Raw genomic sequence first — 20,502 nt, forward strand, 5'->3', positions numbered from 1 at the left:
CCCCCCCCCCCCCCCCCGCTCTCTGTCCCTCTGCAGGTCTCTGCCTCCCCCTCCTGGTCAGCTGCCCGCACCGCACCCCGGTCTCCCAGGGGATCCCTCGGCCCCGTTAAGGCAGACCCCAGCCGAGGCCGAGCGGAGGGTGGGGGAGTGGGCTGCAGGCGTCGCGGTGGGGGCTCCAACCCGGGTCCCCACGAGCCGGGGGGACCTCGGATCCTCCGGCGCCAGCTGGGCGGTAGCACCGAGACTTCGGAGGACGCTGTCAGCGCCACCTTANGGGCTGGAGGAAGACAGAGCGAAGAGGGGGTGTGGGTTAGAAGCCAGGAGGTAACCCCGGGGAGAAGCAGGAGGCCGAGAGAGGAGTAGGAAGATCAGGAGGTAGATCGAGGTTGGAGGGCTGGGGAAAGAGGGGAGCAGCGGGAGAGGAAGACAGGCCGGGGAGCCGAGACAGGAGTGGATTTGGGGGGAGTCTCAGTCCTCCCCACCACCGCCTGGCTGTTTGGGGGCCGGGTCTCCCTGTGGGGAGGGGAGGCAGGCTGGCAGTCCTGGAGGGACTGGGTCCCACAAAGAGGGGCCCGAGGAGCTGAGAGGGGGGCCAGGACGTTGGGAAGGGGTCGCTCGGAGGCCTCGCAGGGATGGGGGTTACAGCTGGGCTGAGCGCCCCTCGAGCGCTGGTACTCTGGGCCGTACTGGGGGCAGCAGGTAAGGCGGGGGGGGGGGGGGCAGGAGCCCCTGAGGGAGAGGTGGGGGTGGGGTGGCGAGGAGAGGGGCTCAGGCTGCTCTCTCCCCAGCTCACATCGGACCCGCACCTGATCCGGAAGACTGGTGGAGCTACAAGGATAATCTCCAGGGAAACTTCGTGCCAGGTGCAGCCAGGGCGGGGACCCGGGAGTCGGGGCTGCCGGGGGCCTCCTCCCTCAGACCCAGGAGCCCTCTCCTCCTCACAGGACCCGGGAGTCCCAGCCCCTTCCTCCTTCCCTCAGGAGCCGGGCCCAGCCTCTGAGCCCCGGCAGCTCACCACGGGACATTATATATGCGCATTTCAAGTAGTGAGTGGGAGTGAGTGGAAGGAAAGAGTGTGGGGGTGGAAGGGAGCGTGTGTCCCTTTGCAGGGAAAGAGGCAGGTAGGTCCCGGCTGCTCTGGGAACCACAGGTTCGCCGGCCGGGTCCCCCGTCATGTCCAGCCCTGGCTTGCAACTCCTCTCCCCAGTACATTCATTATCCAGCTGTGGGACAAGGGAGACTGAGAGAACTACGACTCCCATGGGTGCCTGGGCGGCCGGCAGTGGATGCGTAGGCGGGCTGCCCTCAGGCCTGCTGGGAGTTGTAGTTCCTTCCCCCCAACGATCGAGGAGGGTGCTAGACGGCCTTAGGAAACTCCTCCAAGAGTCTTCTAGGACCTAGGATCCTGGATCCCAGCCCCGTCCTCCTTCAGACCCGGGGGTCGCTGTCTCCTGCCTTCCCTCTCCTGGGGTCCGGGAGTCCAGACCAACCACAGCCTTCTGGGCAGACCCCCAGCATTGGGATGCAGTCCCTATTTCTGACTCCCTTTCCTCCCTGCCCCACCCCTGCCTCCAGGGCCTCCCTTCTGGGGCCTGGTGAATGCGGCCTGGAGTCTGTGCGCTGTGGGGAAGCGGCAGAGCCCCGTGGACGTGGAGCTGAGGAGGGTCCTTTATGACCCCTTTCTGCCCCCACTGAGACTCAGCACTGGGGGAGAGAAGGTAAGGGGCCTGGTGGGAAGGGTTACCCAACCCCCAGGGGGTGGGCACGGGTGGGGGTGGGTCCCTGAGGTGGAAATCTAGCCTGGGGTAGGGAGGGGGCACACACTGGGTGGAAAGGAGGCTCCTTATGCTCTAAAATGGATCGCCTGTTCCTCCCTCCCCAAACATGGCTCCGTACTCCCCCCCAACTCCCTCGTCCGTAAAAGCAGTTGTAAAACAAATCGCTCTGGGTCCTAGGCATGTTTTAAAAGGTTGATAAGCCTTCTAATCCTCACAACCACACCGTGAAATAGGGGCTATTATTATCCCTAGCTTATGGATGTAGACACTGAGGCACAGAGACATTGGGTTACTTGCCTGAGGTCACACAGCTAGAGTGTCATCACTGGGATTCAAACCCAGGCAGTGTGGTCCTGGCCTCCATGTTCTTGTGCACTTTGCAATGCCACTTCTTTTCTTTTATTCTAAATGTTTATTCATTTTTGAGAGCAAGCAAGCGAGCGAGCAAGCGTGAGCGAGGGAGAGGCAGAGGGAGAGACAGAAAGCCGGAAGCAGGCTCTGCGCCGACAGCCCCATGATGGGTTCGAACCCACAACCAGATCGTGACCTGAGCTGAAGTTGGATGCCCAACTGAGCCACCCAGGCACCCCTGCGATGGCATTTCTCATAAGAGCTGGCATCGCTCTTCCCTTAGCTGCACCTGCCAAAAGCCAGGGCGCTGTTCCCCGACCCTTTCTCGCCCTCATTCCCGTGTCCAGTCTGGATCCTTTTTAGTGTCCCTGCTAAAGAGCATTCAGGTCGTTTTACTTCTTGCACCCCCGGCTGCCCCCACCATCGTCTTGCACCAGCCTGGAGCCATTGCCTCCTTGCTGGCCTGGTTCTCTGACTACTGCAGTCCATGCTGCACCCCGCAGCTACAGAGATGTTTAAAAACACATAGCAGATCGTACCACTCTCCTGCTCAAAATCTATCAGGATAAATAATGGCAAACGCGTATACAGCAAGTACCATGTGCCTGGCACTGTGCCAAGAATGTGATATATATATTCAGTTATTTAAATAAAAATACAAAACATCCCATCATTGTCCACGAGGTCTTGCACCATCTGGCTCCTATCTCCTCTCCTTTGCTCACCAAGGTCTGGTCCCACTGGCCTCTTCACTGTCACGGAAACAGGCTACCTCAGGGCCTTTGCACTTGCTGTTTCCTCTAACTGTAATGCCCTTCTCCCTGCTCTTTGCAACGAATCCCCGCTTATCCTGCAGGTCTCCATTCAAATGTCACTTTCTTCTAACGGCCTTTACTCATCACCCCCACCCCCCGCCCTGAGCTGGGCTGGGTTTCCCATTACACCTTCTGAGAGCTTTTAGTTCTTTACTGCAGAAGATGTAATTAACTAAGCAGTTACTTATGTGATTCATTATTTATTGTTTGTGTCTGCTCCCTTAGAACGCAAGTTCCATGCGGGCCCAGTGTTTTTGTCTGCTTTTGTTCTCCTCCTGGCAATCCATGGCACATGGTAGCAGCTCAATAAATATTTGTTAGTTAAATAAGTTCACTGAGCACCTGACATTGACCAGAACAGAGGCTGCAATGATTCAAACTATGCTGAATGATTCAGTGATTGTCTGAAGCAGGGACTGTAGGAGTGGAAAACGGGAGGGAAAAGATCGCTGTGTCTCCCTCTCTCTCTGACCCTCCCCTGCTCATGCTGTCTCTCTCTCAGAAATAAATAAAGCATTAAAAAAAATTAAAAAAAAAAAAGATCGCTCTCTGTCCCTGTGATGGCTTCCACCTCATTCCACCTCTCCCGTAGCTCCGGGGAACCCTGTACAACACCGGCCGCCACGTCTCCTTCCTGCCTGCACCCCGGCCTGTGGTCAACGTGTCTGGGGGGCCCCTCCTCTATAGCCACCGACTCAGTGAACTGCGACTGCTGTTTGGAGCGCGCGATGGAGCCGGCTCTGAACACCAGATCAACCACCAGGGATTCTCTGCTGAGGTGGTGGCCACTGACCTCTGACCCTTGACCTTCACCCCGAGTTGACCCAATTGCTCCCACCTTGCCTTTCTTTTGCTGCCTCACCCCATTCTCTTTCATAGAAGGGCCCCGAGCACTAATCTTTAACCTGACTTGAGGACCCCAAGGGCCCAGAGCTGGACCCATTCTCTCTTCCCCTTCTGCTGGGGGACCCCCCTGCTCTGTGCTTCCCTCCCAGGTGCAGCTCATCCACTTTAACCAAGAACTCTATGGGAACCTCAGCGCCGCCTCCAGGGGCCCCAATGGCCTGGCCATTCTCAGCCTCTTTGTCAATGTGAGCCCAGGCAAGAGTCTGAGGGAGGGCGGGGCTGGCTGCCAGGAATGGAGACTGAACAAGAGGGAGTCTGGGAGGCCCAGACTCCCGGGTCCTGGGGAGGGAAGGGATTGGGGGCTGGGGCTTCTGGATTCCTACCTCCTCACCTCGTACCCCACACAGGTGGCTGGCAGCTCAAACCCCTTCCTCAGCCGCCTCCTTAACCGTGATACCATCACCCGCATCTCCTACAAGAGTAAGTCCCTGGTGCATTGGGGGAGGGGGGCTGGGGGAGCAGTGTGCGCACAGGAGGGGGGTTCAAGAGGGACGCTGCTCTTCACTGCCCCCGGTATTCCCGCAGATGATGCCTACTTTCTTCAAGACCTGAGCCTGGAGCTCCTGTTCCCCGAATCCTTTGGCTTCATCACCTATCAGGGCTCTCTCAGTACCCCGCCCTGCTCAGAGACTGTCACCTGGATACTCATTGACCGGGCCCTCAATATTACCTCCCTCCAGGTGACCCTCCAGCCCCTTATCCTGGCTGACCCATTCCCTGGCCTGGGCATCCTAGCTTGGCTCACCTACTCTCCTCCTTTCTTCCTCGTCTCGCTGTTGGGAGGGTCAGACAACCTTTGGGGGTGGGCTGGGGCTGAGTAAGACCCCGCCCACCCGCTCGGGGGGCGGAGCTTCCCCTGTGACCGTTCACCCCGGCCGTTCATTATTCACTCTCAGTTTCCCACCCCCTCCCACGGCAGATGCACTCCCTGAGACTCCTGAGCCAGAACCCTCCGTCCCAGATCTTCCAGAGCCTCAGCGGTAACGGCCGGCCCCTGCAGCCCTTGGCCCACAGGGCCCTGAGGGGCAACAGGGACCCCCGGCACCCCGAGAGGCGCTGCCGAGGCCCCAACTACCGCCTGCATGGTATGGTCCAGTCTGCACCCCCCCCCCCCCCNGTCTAGCCCGCCTATGTGTCTCCCCTTGTTTTCTCAGTATGATACAGTCCTGCCCACCCCTTTGCCGCTTCTGTTTGGTCCAGCCTCCTGAGCTCGCACTCGCTTTCTCCCTTCTACGCGTGTGTCAACATGGTACAACCCACCTCCACGCCACAGACCGCTGCCGGTCTATGATTTGTCTTTCCCTCTTCACTGCTCCTAACCTGCAACTCGTATATAACCCGAACCCGAGCCACCTGGCTTCCCCTGTGGTACGATTCACTCCTGGGCCGTGGTTCCCCTTACTATGGCTTTCCAAAATGGTACAGCCCGGATCCCTTCCCCGTTTCCCCGTGGCACAATCTTACGCTGTTCCGTACTCTGACACACACCCCCTTCCTGGAAATCAACATGGTACAATCCCCTTCCCTTTCGGCCGCCTCCCTGCGGTTCAGCCCTGTGATCTCAAGGCCACCTCTCCGGCTTCTCAACATGGTTTGGCCCAGACCGCCCCCCCTCCCTCCCCACGAATACCTTCACATAGTTGAGGCTAATGCTGAAACTGGACGTCCCTATTCTTGTCTCCTGCTGGTTAAACCCAGTGCTGGTCCAGAATCTGGCCGTTTTCCCCGGCTTGTCNCCACCGGTGTCGTCTGTCTTACAGTGGATGGTGCCCCCCACGGTCGCTGAGACTCCCCATCGAGGATTGCGCCTGCCCTTTCCAAGTCTCCCCACACGGGGAGGGGAGTCGCCCCCAAAACAAAGCTATTAAAGGGACAGAATACTTCCTGTTTCTTAGTGGTCTGATTCTAGGCGCGGCGGGGAAACATTTGGGTATTGAAGAACAGCAGCCTTCTTCTAGAAACCAATCTCCCTCTTCCTAAACCGCACTACTCGGTTTTTTGGCTTCCTGTTTCCCCAAACCGTCATTTAGATTAGCGGCTCCTTTAAGTGGCGCCTCTTTCATTTCCCCCAACGCACCCTCCCCGTCGGGCAGCACGCGCAGAGCCATGTGCTTCCCCCTCCCGCCTGCCTCATTGGCCCGAACTGGGTCACGGTCCCGCCCCCAGTGCCGTCTCCCATTGGGCAAATGTAGGTCAGGGTCCCGCCTCCCACCTAAAGGCACGGCAACTTCACGCACTTAGCCCCTCACGCGCCCTCCCGGGCCTTGGCGGATCCTGGGGTCCCATTGGCCGCGCGTCTCGAGGGGTCAAGACGCGATTGGCCGGTGCATTCAGCCGGAGGGAGGCACGCGGCTGGGGTGCTTGGCCCGAGAGGCAGGCGGGGGCCGAGAGGAGGGGGGCGCGCTGTGGCGTCGGGTGTTTTGGTTTGCCTTTTTTTTTTTTTTTCCGCGAAAGAAGTTTGCGTTGGCCACGCCTCAAGGCTGCCGCCTCCTCTTGCCCCCTCCCCCGCCCCTCCGCGCACACCTCTTGGTGCAGATTGCAAAGCGCCTTCCGCTGAGAGAGCTGCAGATTCTGCAAGAGCCGAGCTCGCCCACCTTGCAGAAGGAGCGCCTTGTGTCCCCTTGAACTCTGGGGTGCAAAGAGCCGGCTGCCTGATTTGATCACCCCCTCACCCGGACTGCATGGTCTCCTGGGACCCTCTTGAGTTGCACGTTTCTGCACTGAGGACTGCGAAGCCCCGTCACTCCTAGGATTTGCAGTGCTCTGGATCCTGGAGGCTTGCAGGCTCCTCTCGCCCGCCCCTGGGCAGGCACTCGCCCGAACCACAGCAGTGTGCCGCCGACCGGCAGGCCAGCTCGTCGCCTCTCCATGAGCCCGTGAGCCTACGGGCAGGTGCCCGGGGATGGCGCGGCCCGTGAGCGACAGGACCCCGGCCCCACTGCTGCTGGGCGGCCCGGCCGGGGCCCCCCCTGGCGGGGGAGCGCTGCTTGGGCTGCGGAGCCTTCTGCAGGGGACCGGCAAGCCCAAAGAGCCAGCCAGCTGTGAGTTCCAGCCCCCACCTATCCCGACTCGGACACCCAACTCCCTCAGGGATTCAGGTGCTGGGCGGGGGGCTACCTCCTACGTGCGGAGAGTCCATTCTCAGCCTGCATCTACTCAGTTCCTGGGGTGTTTAGGCCCCTAGATCGTCAGCACCTAGGATCCAAAAGTACCGGCTTCAAGCCCATCCACCAGGAGGACCCAGGAGTCCCCCAGAGTCCTCTTCCCGGAGGACCCAAGAGTCTAGGCCCCAGCCCCCGCTTCCTGTGGGTTATGAGAGTCCGGACCCCTGGGGTCCAGGGAAGAGGGAGGGGGTGTGTCGGATGCTCACACGGTAGTGACACGGGCTTGGGCGGGGCCTCCTGGGGTCACATGGAGTCTGGGGAAGAGGAATGTGCCCCAGGAATAGAGCCCCTTCCTGCCCCTAACAGTGTGGGGGGTGGGGAGAAGAGGCCACAGTGAGCAGGGGGGTAGGTTACGGAGAAATTACAGAGCCGTCATTTTTTCCTCTCACCTGCCCAACCCCTCCACCTGCCTCTTCTTGAACTTCGGCCCTCCTTCTGTGTCTCTACCTTCCCTGGTCTCTATCTTACTCCTCTCTGGGTCTCCATCCTCCCCCCGCTTTCTGAGTCTCTCTCCGTCTCTCGATCTCTGTCCCCCTCTCTGTCTCTGCCGCCCCCCCGTCTGTGCCTTCTCTCTCTGGGTCTCTTTCGCTCTCTTGAGTCTCTGTCGCTTCCTCCCTCTGGGTCCTTGCCTTTCCTCTCTGATCTCTCCCTCTCCCCCGTCTCCCCTCTCTTTCTCTGGATCTCCGGCGTGTGGATCTCAACCCACCCCCCCCTTTCTTCCTGTCTTTCGGTGTCGGGGTCTCTCCATCTCTTCCTCCCACCCCCACCCGGTCTTTCCCCGGCCCGCAGGTCTCCTGAAGGAAAAGGAGCGCAAGGCGGCTCCGCCGGCAGCCACGGTCCCCGGGCCGGGCCTGGAGACGGCGGGCCTGGCGGGGGCCCCAGCTGGGGCGGGGGTGGGCGGCGGGTCCNTGTGGACCTGGACGCCTTCTTGCTGGAGCACGGGCTCCCGCCCAGTCCGCCGCCCCCCGGCGGCCCATCACCGGCGCCCTCGCCCGTGCGCACGCCCGCACCCTCCCCGGGGCCCGGCTCCTGCGGCTCAGCTTCCCCTCGTTCCTCGCCGGGGCACGCCCCCACCCGGGCTGCCCTTGGGGCCGCGGGCGGCCACCGCGCAGGTGCGACGGCGGGGGCGGGACCGGGCCCTGGCTGGGCGGGGCNGCCCAAGTTCTGGGATCTCTAGACGAGTGATGTTTGGAGAGGAGTCCAGATTCCGTGACCCTAATGCATCCGGGTTTCCTGGATCCATTGGGGATGAGAGACTTGGGACCCCAAATTCCGGGAAGTCTATCCAGTGGGGTGGTCGTGTGGGTTTTTCTGTGGGACGTGGGGACCGAGAGGCCGGATACTCGAGGAGCCGGGACTGGGGTCCCAGAACACCGGAATTATTTACTGGGGAGTGAGCGGCACTCCAGGATCTGGGCCCGGAATCTGTGGAAGGACTGTAACTCGTAGGTCCTCTACAAGGGAGAAAGTAGGGTCTGGGCACAGACTTCTGTTTCACCAGGATGTGAGGGACTGGCTGCCCTGGTCCCTGAGTGCTCCAGTGCAGAGGGGCCAGGACCCCGGATCCTGGAGTCCCCTAGAGGGCTGAAGGTCCGGGATCTTCATTCCAGATCTTCCACTGGGGCGAGGAGCGAGCCTCCTATGTTCTGGGAGAAGAGGGATCCCAGGGAGGGCCTGGATCTTTGGAGGTTGAGAGGTTCAGGCTGAGACACCCCAAGGAGCAGAAGGAAAAGTGTGCTGTCGCGGGCATTGGGGGTCCAGGGGCGGTCTGCAGGTTGGGGATTCCCGGACACACCTGCCCCTGGCCGGACCTCGGGGCAGAACCAGGGCCCTCCCCTTCCCAGCCGCACATTCCCGCGCCACGTGAGTCCTCCTCTCTCCTCTGTCGTCTTGACTTCGCGCACGCGCGGTCACGCGGAGGGGGGCGGGGTCTGGGGAACTAGAGGGCGCCCGTGGCTGCGGGGGGGGCGGGGCGGGAAAGCAGGCGCCCGCACGTGACTGGCCCTGAACCTGTGTCCTCAGCTGGCCCCGGCTCGGTCGCTGTTAAAGGCACAGGCCGCCCCCTCTTGAACCAACGTCCAAAAACCTCAGTCGTTTCGGCTTTTCTTCCCTAACTCTTCGAAGCCAGTAGCTCTTAAGAAGCTTACCTGAAGGCTTTTCAGTGCATTGGATTTCTTTGCCCTGAACAGTTGGGGGGTCTAGGCTTTGGTCAGGGATTCCGTAAGCAGGATTCAGGGAAAGAAACTGACATTGCCAATCCGGGGGCCAGAGGTTTTAGAAGCAATAGACGAGACTCGTGTTATTTGGGGTAAGTCAGTTATAATTGTGCTCATTTCCCAGCTTTTGAAAGTGCCGTTGGTTCCTTGATTTCTAAGCTGCAAAGTAGGTTAGGGAACCTTCATAGTGTATATTGAAGAGGTTGATCTCTGGCCGACTGATGGTAGACCTCAAAGGCCCTTCCTCAGGGTGGAAGAGGTACCTGAGCAGAGAGGGCACCGTCTGCGAATACCAAATACATACACACTCAGGTGGCACATTTTATTCCCCCAAGGCCTGACCTCTCGGGACACACCCAGCCCTGTGGACCCAGACACCGTGGAGGTGCTGATGACATTTGAACCCGACCCAGCGGATTTAGCCCTGTCAAGCATTCCTGGCCATGAGACCTTTGACCCTCGGAGACATCGCTTCTCGGAGGAGGAACTTAAGCCCCAGCCCATCATGAAGAAGGCTCGGAAGATCCAGGTGCCAGAGGAGCAGAAGGTGAGCGCCGCTAGATGTAGGAAGCAGGCATGGACTTTATAGGCCCGACGTTAGAGCCGCAGACGGGCCTGGGCTTCTCACTGGGATTAGCTGTCGGGCTGGTCCTTTGATCTCTGATGTGGAGCATCGTTCAGGATGCTTGCACCCCTTCTGAACCTTGTTATCTGGGCCCGGACCACTCACTGGTGAGAGACCTCAAGTTCCCCTCAGCAGCCGGAGCTACATTCTGATTCAGGGCAGTGACCACTTCTTTCTAGCATTCTGCCTTTTGCCAGGTCTGGGCTCTCCCCTGGTTAAGAGGCGCCTGGGCTTCTCACCAGACTACACCAGACCCATGTGTAAGGCACGAATGCTTGAGGCCCCGGGGACTGGACTGTAAACGAAGTCTAGACCTGTCACGGGGCCCTGGCTGGATTTACCCCAGTGAGCGGGAACGAGGCTTTAATGACACGGGGGTGGAGGGCATCTTTTGGAGCTCTGGGTGGCCCTTGTCACTACGGAGTGGTCCTCCTCCACAGCCAAATTCTAGGACCAGAGAGCCCTAAGGGTAACGGTATGGGGAGGCCTCAGGACAGGACCTTTTGCTAAGGTACAGCTTTTCTGGCAATCAGGGCCTGTTGGGAAGAAGGCAGCTCTCTGGCCTCTGTTCAAAGGCCAGTAGGTCACAGACGGGCTGCGGTCGGTCATTGCCTTTGTTTGCTGGGTAAGGAGGAGGCTGCCTTGACAACCAGGACCAAAGGCCCCCAGCTCTGGGAGGCCTCATCACTAGGGAGCTTCGGCTTTTCTTAGCAACCAGGATCTGGGCAGGTGATGCATAAAGCAGTGCTTATTAAGAGGCGGGAGAAGCCCTCTGACCCTGAAGGCCCGGTTGCTAGGGAACAGGCATCCTTAGCAACCAGGCGCTTACTGTTGGCCCTTTGTGGAGTGAGGCGCGCTGGGGTCTTCTCTGCACAGTGGAGACAGGAAACCCAAATGCTTTGCGTGGGGGGGGGAATTATCCTCCCCTCTGCTGTTGCTAGGGGCTTGCTCTGCTTAGCAACCAGACCCCTGGGTACCCATCCAAGGAGGGACCTGGTAACCTTTAAGTTCCACTGCTGGGCAAGAAGTCCCCAAGAGGGTATCTTAGATGCCCTCCAGCCCTTGGGGGCACAGGAAGGCTGCCCCTCCTCGCCCTCAGTGCCTTCTCAAACCCCACCCTCAGGACGAGAAGTATTGGAGCCGGCGGTACAAGAATAACGAGGCAGCCAAGCGGTCCCGAGACGCCCGGCGGCTCAAGGAGAACCAGATATCGGTCCGGGCGGCCTTCCTGGAGAAGGAGAACGCCCTGCTGCGGCAGGAAGTGGTGGCCGTGCGCCAGGAGCTGTCCCACTACCGCGCCGTGCTGTCCCGCTACCAGGCCCAGCACGGAGCCCTGTGAGGCTGTCCCCCACCCTTGCCTGGCGGAGCGCTTCCCCGCCTCGCTCAGACTTGCGCCCCGACGCCCTTCTCCCTCCCCGCCCTGTGGCCCACAGGCCGGCCAGCTGGGTGCCCCAGGGACGTGACGATGCAGATAAATACATTTATATTTTTAAGAAAAAGCGAGCCTCCCCCCTCCCTCGCGGGGGCGGGGAGGGTCCTCTGTGTGTGCCCCTGCCGCTTCGGGGACCCCATCTTCCCACCGCCTCCGTTAACACACCCTGAATAAATCTTGAGAACCCCAGAGCCAGCTGTTGTGGGGGGAGGAGGCAGCTCCCTGGTCCCAGTTCAAGGCCATCGGGTCACGCTGGCCGCGGTCTGTGGGCAAGTCTGGGCTTCGGGCCACAAAAGGCGGCAGCTGCCGGAAGCACCTAGGGTTGGATCCCTCCCACGGGCTGCCGGGTGCAGAAGGGGCCACGGCCTGAGAGGAATGGAGCGACTGCCTTTATTGCATAGACCGTTTCAATTGCTCTGAAGATCGGGGTCGGGGACGCACGGGAGACAGAAGACGGGGGACGGTTGTTTCCCCGCCCCCCACCAGCTAGGGGGCGAGGAGGAACTTTAGTGCAAATCCGAGCGTCGGCCCCGGGGAACCTGCCCCTCCAGGGCTGATTGGCCAGTTAAGTGGAGGCACCGGAATGGATAGGGCGAGACCCGGGCCCTGACTGGCCGATGGACTAAGGCCTTCCCCAGCCCGCACGTGCCAGGTCCCGTCACTGGAGAAGACGTTAACAGTCTCCGCCCTCAGCCGACCTGGCGTCCTACGAGCCGGAAGCGAGGGTTTGGACTGAGCCCCGCCCACACTGGTCAGGCACTACCTTCGGGGCCAGCCCATTTGTGACCGTGATGAGTCTCTGGAATTCGGGCCACACTCCATCTAATAACATCACCTCTGGTCCCCCGGGAGCGGGCGCAATCCTGAGACGGGGCTGGGGACCCCCGCGTGTGGGACCTTCGCCCTAACTCTAGCAGCGAGGCCACGCCCTCAGATCAGGCTCCGCCTCCTTGGAATGTTGGCCCCGCCCCTGGCGGGATGCAAGCTTCGTTAGGTTCAAGGCTCCCGACCCGGGCAGCCGGGAGGCCCGGTGAGCAGTGTGCCAAGGCCCGGGTGCATCTGCGCCTGCAACGGCCCGTACTCCACCTGCTCTCCGTCCACAGTGAGCACGCCCCGAGGCGTGAGAGGCTCGAGGCGGAAGGCACGCGCCGCGGCATAGCCCAGCTGCGGACAGCCCAGGCTGAAGTGGCTGCCGCGCTCCATGGCCAGAAAGAGGCGCAGCAGCGTGGCCCGGGAGATGCCACCACGCACCCAGCACAGGTGCACCAGGCCATCATCAAAGCGCGCGTGGGGGGCCGCCACCAGGTCCGCCCCCAGGTGGCTAGGCGAGATGGCCAACATGAGCACAAAGTCCCCCTCCAGGGTCACCCAGCCTGGGGGGAGCGGGGTGCCCAGAGGAGGGAGCAGGTGGTCAGGGGGCCCTCCGGTAGAGATGGCTCCCGGAGCATCGGGGGTGGGAGGCGGGAACCCAGAGGACGCTAACGTTTCTGGGACCCCCTCGGTGACAGGGGAGAGTAAAGCTGCCTCCGGGGAGCTAGGCAGTGAGGGCAGTGGTGGGTCTGGGGACAGGGGGGCATCCCCAGCCCCACCCCAGTCGCCAGCCAACTCTGGGCCCCCACCATTGAGGGACAGGATGGGCGGAGGCTCAGGGGAGCCAGGGGAGGTCAGGACAGGCTGGGGCACAGGCAAGGGCAGGGGCAGGTCAGACACTGAACGATGCAGGGGGGAATGTGCCACAGGCGGGGCCGGGGCCGGGGCCGGGGCCAGCGTCAGCTCAGACTTGGCGCGGGGCAGGCCATGGGCAGGGGTGGGTGAGGTGGCCTCCACGGTGGCAGGGAGGTAGGAGAGGCGTCCTCGGTAGGTGTGCAGCGTGGCGAGGCCCAGCACTGTGCCCAGCGTGAAGCGGGCGCTGCCCAGGGCCCTGAAGCGCTCGCTCTGGATATCTACGTCTGACACGAAGCCCCAGGCCACAGACAGGAAGGATAAGCAGCGGGAGCCGGAGGCCAGTGTCACAGACATCAGGTCCAGCGGGCGGCTGCCGCCCCGGCAGAGTAGCAGCGAGCAATTGAGCAGCAGGTCGACACCCAGGGCAGGTTCAAACCTTCACAGCCAGAGATGGAGGAACACAGTGAGAAAGAGTCAATGGGCTTGGGTGAGAGACACAGAGCACGGGTGGCAGAAGAAAGACACAGAGAGGTGGGGAAGTGGGCCGTGGGGGAGGGGGGGCCAGGCAGCCTGGGCCCCGCCCTCAGCAGTCTGTCCCCTCCAGATGGACTCTTCTTACTGAGCCAGGCTCCCTGTCAGTTCATTCCGTGAGTGTTCCCTGAGTGCCATCTGTGTGCTAGGTACACTTCTGGGCACTAGGGACACAGCTGGGAACAACCAGGCAAAAATGCCAGGGAGGGGGGCGGGAATGGGGAGCATCCCAGTCTGATGGACTTGACTGGCAGCAGACCGGCGGGCAGAGGGAGCCGCGGGGCTAGAAAGTGCCAGGCGGCGGTAGGACGCATCCCTCCCCTCACGGTGTCAGGCCCCCACCTACCCCCCATGCTGGTTCACAGCTCCGGCCAGGGCGTTGCCTGAGCCACAGGGGAGGACGCCCACGGGCGTCTTCACGGCCTCTTCCCAGTCAGGGCGGTCCAGGAAGCCGTTCAGCACCTGGAGTGCGGGAGACCAGACACCTGGGTCCCTGTCCCGGCCACCCCGGCGTCCCAGGGCTCGGGCAGGGTGCCCCTGGCCTACCTCAAACAGCAGCCCGTCTCCGGAGGCCGTGACGATGCCGTCCCACTCACTCAGTCTCAGCCCCTGAACCAGCTCCCGGGCGTGGTTCTGTCGTTCTAGCGGCGGGAAGTGGGAGGTGGGCCAGGCTGTTCCGCGCCGCGCTGCCCACCACTCCCCAGGGCTCAAAACCTGGGAGTGTAGCCCCTCGCCCCACCCCACCCCGCAACGGCCCTTACCTGTCTGGATGAGGTTGAAGGACAGCCCAGCTTCAGAGATCATGGGCAGCACGTGGTTCTTACACCACTGCCAGGCCAGGCCCCGCCCCCCAAGGGGATTGACCAATAGGAGCAATCGGGGTGGCCTCGGCAGGAGCTCGGGGGTTATTTCTGCAAAGAGAGGGGAAAGCGTCTATGCAGGCAGGCCACCGTCTACGCAGGCCACCGACCCAGGCCCTCACCGCAGATGCGGGAAACAGCAAACTGCTCCCAGTGGAACCGGTGGAGGGGGGCACAGGAGCCTGCTGGGAAGTCACAGGTGGATTTTTTCTTTTCCTCGGGGGCTTAAAGCTGCTGAGGCTCAGGTGTGCTTGCCCCGCCCCCCCCCCCCAGACAAGGGCAGGGCTTGGATGTCTAATCCCAATGCCCTTTGGACCCATGTGTGGGAGGAGGAAGGGGAGCTGTGGTTTTCACTTTCCTCTTCCCCAAACACCCAGAATCCGGGGTCAGGTTACGCCACCCCGCAAGGCCCCCTGACCGTGACCAAGGGCCCCCAGCCAGCCGGCAGGATCCCAGAAGGCCAAAGAAGGCTCACCGGCTGGGGACCCTTGAACCTTTACCTCCCTGTGTCAATTGAGGAGCCCGGGTGGGAGACCTCTGCCCAAAAGTCTTCTCTGACCACCACCCTCCAACCCCAAAGGCCAGATTAGATGCCTCTGCGCTCCTGGGCTGCCCTAGGGGACCTCTGTGACTGCCTGTCCCTGGGTGGTGACTAATCATGTCTCAGTCGGCTGCTCTTGTCAGCCCGGGAACCTCTGACTCATCTGTGGTCAGGGCCCATGGAAGGGGGGAGGGGACACAGACAAAAACCCAAGGGAGCAGCAGCCCCCAATCATTTTTTTCTCTGCCCGTGGTGTTTCTTCCTTCTGTAGCCCCTCCCTGTCTGTTTATCACTCTGTCGGTACAGACCAAGAGAGACACGGCACAGACAGACACACAGTAGGGACAGAGATGCCCACGGAGGGAAATCCACAGAGACACCAAGGTGGCCCTAGGGACTGAGTGGCTGTGTAGTGCCTCACCCCCGTCCCCGGGCAGCGGCAGTCCACGGAGCAGACACATGAGGGTAGTGGCCCAGCGCTGGGCCTCAGCGCGGTTCTCCTCGTAGGTGGCCGCCCCGTCGACCCGAAAGGTGCGGGCGGCTCTGCGCCGGGCCCCCCGCCGGCCCTGCGGATAGGTGTAGATGCAGAAGTAGGCGGCCGCCGTGTCTGTGGGGCTGCGGCTCCGCAGGGTGCAGCAGCCGGACACCTCGGCCAGCGGGACCAGGCCGCCCCGGGGCCGGGCTTCGGGCTTTGGGCGCAGCCGCTGTATGTGTAGGGCCTGTGGTGTGAGAGTGAGGGCGAAGCGGGAGCTGCGGGCCGGGAAGGAGCCAAACTCGCCATGCAGGAGCGGGGTGCTGGCGGCCAGTGGTGGCGGCGGTGGGGGGGCCATGACCTTGGCCCTGTCCAGGGAGCTTCTAGGCCTGTGGCCCCAGCTCCAGGTCAGCTCCTGGTCTGGCCTCTGTGGGGAGGGAGGAGGGCAGGAGTCAGAATCCGAGACCCCATGGCGTTTAGAGAAAAGCGGGGGCAGGGCCTGTGGACAAGGAGACGACACTGGGCCGTGCCAGGCCAGATGGGAGTACCACAAACAGACAGGCTCAGACAAGTGGGGGGGGGGGGAGACCCTGAGGACACAGGGCAGGAGTCAGTTGTATAGGAAGGCTAGCATCCTAGAGGGCGAACAGCCAGGCATGCAAACATTCATTCACTTCTTCCCCAAATAATTATTCGGTGCCCTCTATGTTCCAATCACAGTGCCAGGCCCAGCGAACACAGCAGGGAACAGAACAGACAAAAATCCCTGCCTCTGTGCAGTTTCTATTCTAATCAGAAGACAGAAAGACCAGATAAAGAGGTAAAATACATAGTATGCCGCATAACAAGGGCTTTGGAGAAAAATAAGGCAGAGGAGAGACAGCAGGGTGGCGGAGATGTGAAGAAACAGACGTGCAGTCACAGGGAACACCACACACACACACACACACACACACACACACACACACACACACACGGTCATCTCCAGACGGAGAAAGTAACAAGGGAGAGACACTGGGACACAAAGAAAGAGAGGGACGAGTTCTAGGAGCCAGCCAAACTCTGAGAGGAGGAGACCACCCGCCTCAATGAGCAGACAGCTAAGAAGATGAGAGATACTTAGAGGAGAGTCGGAGTTTAGGGGCTCCGGGAGGTCCTCCGTGGATCAGAAAGACAACGGGCAGAGCAGACAGGAGGGGCAGGAGGGAGAGGACGTAGGCAGCTGGAGAGACCAAGGAAGGAGTGTGACATGGAGGAGCTAAGGAGTCAGAGAGATGCCACATGCAGGCACCTGCAAAGGGCAGGGGCCAAGAGCTGGACCCCGAGCACTGACCTGGGCGTCTGGCCGCCTGCTCTCCAGGGAGGGGGAAGGAGCCGGGCCTGAGGTCCCCTCCCCGGAGACCTTCCCCCTGCCCTCTGCCCAGTTTCTGCCTCCTTCCAGCTCACCTTTGTTCCCCACCGCCCCGCCCACCCAGCCACCTGCCAGTCCTGCGCCTCTCCTTCCTGGGCCCAGAGCTGCCCCAGATGCACCCCCATCTATGGACTCACCCTCAGGAGTCACCTCTGCCCCCTGCCCTGGGCAGCTCCCTCAGGCTCCACCCCTACACTTGTACCGATCCCACCCCCATCCGTGAGCTCAAATCAGGCTTAAGGACAGAGTCCTAGATCTCCCCCAGTCCTGGGCCTGAGCGTCTGTCCCCCGGTCCTCAAGTCTAGGCCCGGTCTCCATTCTCTCCAGCCGCCGCCTCCTGGGTCCCCGGGCCTGGGTCCGGGTCTCCATCCATAGGTTCCCCCCAATCCATAAGCCTGAGTTCCTGTCTCCGGTTCCTCCGGTCCAGGTCCTCCATCCCCATCCCATTTCCAGAACCCAGTCCCAGACCTGGGTTTCCATTCCTGGATCCCTCAGGCCCGGTTCTGGTTCTCCGTCTCCATCCCACACCCCTGGTACCCCAGTCCCGGCCTGCGTCTCCGCTCCTCTTGGTCCCGCCGTCCCCCAGACGCGGGTCCCTGATCCTACCCCCCGCACCCTCCTCACACGCCGAGTCCTCCTCCGGGCGGCCCCTCAAGTCAGCACCAACCGCCCCCATCAGACCCAGGGGTGGGGGGAGGGTGTGCATCGGCTCAGCCAATGGCCACGCGGCCGGCCTGGGCCGCACCAGTGAAAGCGCGCGGGGGGCGGGGCCAGCCAGCTCGCGAGCCTGGCGCAGGGGTAGCGGAGGGAGAGCCGGCGGACTGGGCGGGGCATCGCGCTCCGCGAGATCTGCTGCCATACTAGGTGAGGGCACACGCGCAGCAGGGGGGGCGTCACGACTCCGTTGCCAGCGCCGCTGACGCCATCTTTGTGGAGGGCAAGTGGCAGGCCTGCCCTATCCATTGACTTTATAAATAAAGAACGGAGAGAAGAGGGAGAGCTTCACCTGCAGATTACAGACTGACCCTAACACAGGTGAGACCCGGAGATATGCAGAGGGAGTTCGTAAAAGAGACCCGGAAAAGCAGAGGCAGTCAGAGACTTAGAGAGTGCCCTCTGTTTTTCAGATCGTTATAGAAAAGTCGGACACGCACTGAGAAAACCAGAGATAGCTACAAAGAGACAAAGATAATAAAATTGAGGACATGCAAGGTTAAGGACACAAGAAAACCCAGAAAACGATGGATACGGAGATGGGGGCAGATATTTCCAGAATGAAAGCCAGGGAGAAGAGGCTCATTAATTCATCTATTTACCTTGGACCCAAACCGGGATGAGAGGCAGCGTGACATGGACATCTGCCCGGTGAATGACCCAGTAACATGGCGAGACAAAGAAACGATGAGAGGGAGATGGGGAGACCCAGTATGTGAGAGAGATCATCTCTAGGTCAGGGATGAGGGAGGAAGGCGATGCTGGAGGACCAGAGGCTGAGAGGAACTGAGACTGTGAGTCAGAAAGCAATAATGTTGGATGGGGCGCCTGGGTGGCTTAGTCGGTTAAGCGTCCAACTTTCGCTTAGGTCATGATCTCGTGGTCGGTGGGTTCGAGCCCCGCGTCGGGCTCTGTGCTGACTGCCAGCTCAGAGCCTGGAGCCTGCTTCGGATTCTGTGTCTCCCACTCTCTCTGACCCTCCCCTGCTCACGCGCTCTCTCTCTCTCCTAGAAATAAATAAAACATCTAAAAAAAATTAAAAAAAAAAAAGCAATAATGTTGGGACGCCTGGGCGGCTCAGTTGGTTAAGCATCCGACTTCGGCTCAGGTCATGATCTCACTGCTCACGAGTTCCAGCCCCATGTCAGGCTCTGTGCTGACAGCTCAGAGCCTGTAGCCTGCTTAGGATTCTGTCTCTATCTCTCTGCACCTCCCCTACTCATTCTCTGTCTCTGTCTCTCGCTCTCAAATATAAAAAAAATTAATTAAATAAAAATTAAAAAAGCAAAAATGTTGACCGAGACATAGAGAAGCAAAGACATAGTGAAATGGAGAGAAAGCAAGGCAAGAATAATACTAGGGAACCAAGAAACAGAATCATAGAGCAGAAGGAGACAGGGACAGAACTTGCTAGAAGAAAAGTGATGAATGGAGGAAGTTCATTTATTATCAAACAATGTTTCTTGTGTTTAAACCCAGACTAGCAAGGGCACCAGATAACATAAACCAAAGAATGATCCAGAGAGAGACGGGGGACAGAAACCCAGAAAGATGGAGAGACAGGGAAACACACACCTTATTTTGGGAGAAAGGCAGGCACACCAGACAAACAGGCTGCGACTCAACGACAGAGGCCATCACTAAGGCAAGGGAACAGATACAAGGAGGCAACTGTGTCCCATGGGATGGTGATCTTAACGTTCACGTCGACCCTTCCTTACCTGATCCCCCTGCTCCTCTGTTTCAAGGTGTCCATTCATCTGCTGGTGGTCTGCTGTGTTACCACATCAGCAAGACCCTGGTCCTGGGCAGGAGGCCATGGGAGGGTGGTCTGGGCAAGGAGTCAGGCCTAACAGTGCGGGCCTGGCCTTTGGCTCCGTGGGGGGATGGGTGAATAAAGAGGATCAAGGGCAGACTGTAGGCCAGGCTGGATGTGCTGGACGCCCAGGAGGCAGGGTTTCTCTGAGGAAGGAGGAAAGAGGGGACAGATCAGCTTCCTCACTGCCCCAGCCAGTCTGTCTGGTCTTACCCAGTAAGGGCCATGGAGGCTAATTTGTATTGAGCGCTTAGGGTAAAGCATTGTTGTAAGCATTTTTTTTTTTTTTTTACTAACATGTAATTCTGGAAAATACTCTATGTGCCAAAGCTATTATTATCCCCTTTTTGCAGATAAGGAAAGTAAGGCGCAGAGAGGTTGTGACTTGCCCAAGGTCACAGGGTTGGTAATGAGCAGAGCCAGGATTTGAATTTGGCTACAGCTGACCCGACCCCATCTCACCATCTTTCTGTGTCTCTGCCTCTCCCTCAATCTCCATCTTCCTTCTCTTTCTAGGTCTCCATTGCCCTCCCCCCAGGCCTCTGTCCACTCCTCCCCTGGGTCTCCACTCCTCCCCCCCCCACCTCGGAATCTTTATCTCGAAGTCTCTCCTCCCCCTCTCTTTCAGGAGCCTTCTGGAGATTCCCTCCCCACCCCACGCCCCAAGCCCAAGGCTTCGGTGCGCCCCCTCCGCATTCCAGTACCGTGCAAAGCCCTCGCACTGATCCCGCTGGGTCACTTGAATCTCTCCGGCTGGGAAAAGCAGCCTCCAGATGGCAGAGGCTGAGGAGGGGTCACAGAAGCAGCAGGGGGAGAAACGGGATCTTAAAAATGGGAAATACGGGATGCTCTAGACTGGGCTGCAGCAAGAGGATCTCGGGTTAGATCTCAGGTAGGACTTCCCTAGCGAAGGCCGCGCCAGGGAAGCGCGGCTCGAGATAAGAGAGGTGAGCCAGATAAGGAAATGCCTGAAGCGTGGGGTCAGAAGTTTCCCGAGGTTCTGACAGGCGCCGCCAGCTCCGCCTCCTCACCTCCCAATACTCGGCCCTCCGGGTCCTCCAGGAGCCACAGAGAGGCCGTCGGCGTCGGGCCAGAGCGTCACCGCACGCCGCGTCCTCCTTGCTCGGCCCCACATCTCTCTCGCTCCCAGAGCCCATTCTTCCGGCAGACGATCGAGAATAGGGAATGGTGGGGCCAGAGAGGCC

General features: G+C 60.4%; 3 protein-coding genes across 7 annotated transcripts; 2 read left to right on the forward strand and 1 right to left on the reverse strand.

Annotated features, from left to right (window-relative positions):
- Positions 1-290: 290 nt before the first annotated feature.
- On the forward strand, positions 291-5,739 carry CA11 (carbonic anhydrase 11). The gene is made up of 9 exons (XM_077747068.1): positions 291-699; positions 789-863; positions 1,576-1,718; positions 3,537-3,722; positions 3,940-4,035; positions 4,198-4,270; positions 4,376-4,530; positions 4,770-4,935; positions 5,611-5,739. Exons 1-9 carry the CDS (start codon positions 633-635, stop codon positions 5,634-5,636), a joined length of 987 nt encoding a protein of 328 aa, XP_077603194.1. The 5' UTR covers positions 291-632; the 3' UTR covers positions 5,637-5,739.
- A 349-nt stretch (positions 5,740-6,088) lies between these two features.
- On the forward strand, positions 6,089-11,476 carry DBP (D-box binding PAR bZIP transcription factor). The gene is given in 5 exon segments (XM_077747069.1): positions 6,089-6,891; positions 7,804-7,920; positions 7,923-8,126; positions 9,566-9,777; positions 10,979-11,476. Coding segments are annotated over 5 exon segments (888 nt in total). The 5' UTR covers positions 6,089-6,752; the 3' UTR covers positions 11,195-11,476.
- Positions 11,477-11,654: 178 nt separating this feature from the next.
- Positions 11,655-20,461, reverse strand: SPHK2 (sphingosine kinase 2). 5 transcript variants are annotated; one of them, XM_077747064.1, is made up of 7 exons: positions 20,329-20,461; positions 19,203-19,443; positions 15,306-15,783; positions 14,245-14,394; positions 14,030-14,124; positions 13,830-13,945; positions 11,655-13,388 (listed from the first exon to the last, which is right to left on the reverse strand). In XM_077747064.1, the coding sequence occupies exons 2-7, from the start codon at positions 19,239-19,241 to the stop codon at positions 12,284-12,286; spliced, it is 1,983 nt and encodes a 660-aa protein (XP_077603190.1). In that variant the 5' UTR covers positions 19,242-19,443; positions 20,329-20,461; the 3' UTR covers positions 11,655-12,283. The 5 variants fall into 5 exon arrangements, with proteins under 5 accessions (XP_077603190.1, XP_077603189.1, XP_077603191.1 ...); XM_077747063.1 differs by lacking the exon at positions 20,329-20,461 and adding an exon at positions 20,002-20,317; XM_077747065.1 differs by lacking the exons at positions 15,306-15,783; positions 20,329-20,461 and adding an exon at positions 20,002-20,317.
- Positions 20,462-20,502: the final 41 nt, after the last annotated feature.

The sequence above is a fragment of the Crocuta crocuta genome, unplaced genomic scaffold (assembly GCF_008692635.1).
Source record: "Crocuta crocuta isolate KB4526 unplaced genomic scaffold, BGI_CrCroc_1.0 scaffold334, whole genome shotgun sequence".
Taxonomy (NCBI): Eukaryota; Metazoa; Chordata; class Mammalia; order Carnivora; family Hyaenidae; genus Crocuta; species Crocuta crocuta.

Excerpts from the sequence above, each read along its gene's own strand:
- SPHK2 (XM_077747066.1), bottom strand. The coding sequence starts at position 17,473 with ATGCACACCCTCCCCCCACCCCTGGGTCTGATGGGGGCGGTTGGTGCT. Across the intron at positions 15,785-17,375 it reads GCGTGTGAGGAGGGTGCGGG|GAGGCCAGACCAGGAGCTGA; the intron begins GGGTAGGATCAG and ends TCCCTCCCCACA. Across the intron at positions 13,946-14,029 it reads GAGACGGGCTGCTGTTTGAG|GTGCTGAACGGCTTCCTGGA; the intron begins GTAGGCCAGGGG and ends CCCGCACTCCAG.
- CA11 (XM_077747068.1), top strand. The coding sequence starts at position 633 with ATGGGGGTTACAGCTGGGCTGAGCGCCCCTCGAGCGCTGGTACTCTGG. Across the intron at positions 700-788 it reads GGCCGTACTGGGGGCAGCAG|CTCACATCGGACCCGCACCT; the intron begins GTAAGGCGGGGG and ends CTCTCTCCCCAG. Across the intron at positions 4,936-5,610 it reads CCCCAACTACCGCCTGCATG|TGGATGGTGCCCCCCACGGT; the intron begins GTATGGTCCAGT and ends TCTGTCTTACAG.